This window comes from Zingiber officinale, chromosome 9A, assembly GCF_018446385.1.
Source record: "Zingiber officinale cultivar Zhangliang chromosome 9A, Zo_v1.1, whole genome shotgun sequence".
Taxonomy (NCBI): Eukaryota; Viridiplantae; Streptophyta; class Magnoliopsida; order Zingiberales; family Zingiberaceae; genus Zingiber; species Zingiber officinale.
The window spans coordinates 3495984-3498411 of NC_056002.1; the positions used below are offsets into that span (position 1 = coordinate 3495984).

The window sequence follows — 2428 nt, forward strand, 5'->3', positions numbered from 1 at the left end:
AAAACTATTCTTCGACAAGAAAGAAAAAGTATGCATAATTATTCATGTGCCTAAATCCATCCGGCCCATTCAATTCGATCGTCTTCTGTTTTTAGTGGATTAGAAGTTTTATTGCCAGTATCTTAGTGGAGGTTCAAGGACTAACAATGAAAATTTTCTTTGTTACATTCATTAGTTGCACAAGACGATCTTTGATTGCAGCTGAGGTAGCTAGTGTTACGTTCATCCGAAAAGGTAGCTAGACATCTTTCTCTTTAGACAACTTAATTAATTCCCGAGTAATTAACAAAACGCCACCAGGTTAGTAGTCCATGCATTTAACGCTCCAAATTTCACGAGAAGCTAGAATTCAGAAGCAAATTACAATATGGACAAATTTTGTTTCATTCACTAAGCACTAATTAAATTCAATGAACAGCAACTTTGGCTGCCTTATCAACCGTCCTCGTCCTCTTTGCAATCTTATATCGTAACATCTTGACGATCTTGTAGAACCAAAACGCACTGACCAGCTGCAGACCCAGCGCCATGGCCTAACAAGTAACAAAACAAAAGACTCAACTCTAAAGTTGCTAATTAATTAAATTTCTAATTTGTTTAAGTCGACCGAGATTAATCATCTAATTAACACCTTAATCAGGAGCGGGTTTTCTGCTGTTAGGGTCACATATGTCAGACATGGGCCAACAACCATCCTGGCTAAGGAAAAGGTAATGGCAAACAAAACCTGCATCACAGGGAATATATATATATATATATATATATATATATATATATATATATATATATAAATTAAACAGCTTTTTTTTAATTATTATTATTATGAAAAGTTTATTGAGAGATCTTACATCGACAGTGAAATTGAGGTTGGTGTCTCTGTAACCAAGCTCTTTTAGAAGCTCCCTCATGTGGAGGAAAGGACTAGAAATCTCTGTGATCCACATCGATGCCACCATTTCTGACCCACACTGTCAAATTAACAAAGCCGGCCACGCTTAATTATCTACAAAAGATTCAAAGCATGCATCGACGCACGTATCGAAAGTCACCATTTCGTAGGCGAGCCCTGCTCCGATCCCAACGATGCTAACTACGTGGTGGATTAAGTTGTCCATCTTGGGATTTTGGTCGAACAGGCAGCACACCATGTCATAAATCAAATAAGACAGCGTCACGGACAACGCCTTCATCTGAAAGAAATCAGTGAAACAGAGGAGACTTAATCAGGTACACGAATTAATTCAATTAATCGAGAGACGCGAGTTCAATTGCCTGCAGAGGAGAGGAGCTCGAGGCCAGGGGACACGCAGGGCATCTCCAGTCCTGCACGGTGAAGGAGGCGAAGGAGACAGCGACCGCGGCGTGGATGGTAGAGACGATGCGGTTGCAGAAGTCGAAGGAGCGATTCTGAAGCAGGCTGCGAACGATCAAGAAGGTCGTAGACCAGAAGAGCGCCCCCGAGATCACCCAGTTCACTATGTAATCCTCCATGGCAAGGTCTACAAAGGGATGCGGTTCTCCTTGAGGATTTCAACAGCTAGCTTGGCGATTGCGCTCTGTTCCATTCGTCAATAATTTATGCAGGCGTGCGATAAATATTAGTTGAGCTAATTTAATTGCTCATGAACATGAACGCTAACAACTGGGTCATTGATTAATGGCGAGGTAAGTGGCAAGTTGCTCACGTGGTCCACCTGTACGCCGTTGATGAAAGACCGAAAAAGTTGGAGAAAGTTGTTTACAGAGAGAGATGTTGGAGAAAGTTTTGATTTGCGAGGAGATTAATTCCTCTTTAATTCCGCCTAAAATTCTGATGTATTTCCACGTTCTTCGATTCTGTCGCAAAGTCTATATGCCGAGTCTGGATATGATCATATGAATATTAAAAGGTTTCTTATTATCCCTTAGAAAATCAAATGACGTATATTTATTTAATTTTATTTATTTGTTTTTTTTTTAAAAAAAATCAGTTGCGTGAGCTACTTTTATCCTACCAATCTAACATTCTTAAATCAATCAGTAAAAATTTATCTATTAATTTATCAAAATTAATACTCGATTTTTACATGTTTAGAAAATTAAAAAAAAGTGTCTCGTCGCTACAACCTGGATAGGAGATGCGGGCTCATGTCATTAATGGTGCAACTCCCATGAACGTGAAATTGACAAGGATTGGTTCGAGTGAAGGATTTAATTTAACAATTTATCGGTTTGGAGTTGGCCTGTGACAGGTGAGAACACGTAATTAAATGGAGATGTGATGGCTGATTAATGGACATGTATCTACTTCGAAACAGACCGCTGCAATTGCAAATTGTACGTAATTCGGTTAATTAAGCTAGAAATAATGTGCATCAATATATAGATGTTATTAGGCAAATCAAAAGCATCAACGATTGTTAATTCGGTAGATTAAAAGAGCAGTGCA

At 38.9% G+C, this 2428-nt stretch overlaps 1 protein-coding gene across 1 annotated transcript; it reads right to left on the bottom strand.

The window, feature by feature from the left end:
* Positions 1-282: 282 nt before the first annotated feature.
* Positions 283-1608, bottom strand: LOC122020573 (TLC domain-containing protein 5-like). The gene is made up of 5 exons (XM_042578548.1): positions 1273-1608; positions 1050-1190; positions 849-968; positions 632-727; positions 283-533 (listed from the first exon to the last, which is right to left on the bottom strand). Exons 1-5 carry the CDS (start codon positions 1489-1491, stop codon positions 408-410), a joined length of 702 nt encoding a protein of 233 aa, XP_042434482.1. The 5' UTR covers positions 1492-1608; the 3' UTR covers positions 283-407.
* Positions 1609-2428: the final 820 nt, after the last annotated feature.

What these genes read in the sequence shown, in the direction of transcription:
- LOC122020573 (XM_042578548.1), bottom strand. Translation starts at nt 1,491, where the DNA reads ATGGAGGATTACATAGTGAACTGGGTGATCTCGGGGGCGCTCTTCTGG. An exon ending in ACCTCAATTTCACTGTCGAT is followed by an intron (nt 728 to 848) that starts GTAAGATCTCTC and finishes CCTGTGATGCAG; the next exon opens with GTTTTGTTTGCCATTACCTT. An exon ending in AAAACCCGCTCCTGATTAAG is followed by an intron (nt 534 to 631) that starts GTGTTAATTAGA and finishes GTTACTTGTTAG; the next exon opens with GCCATGGCGCTGGGTCTGCA.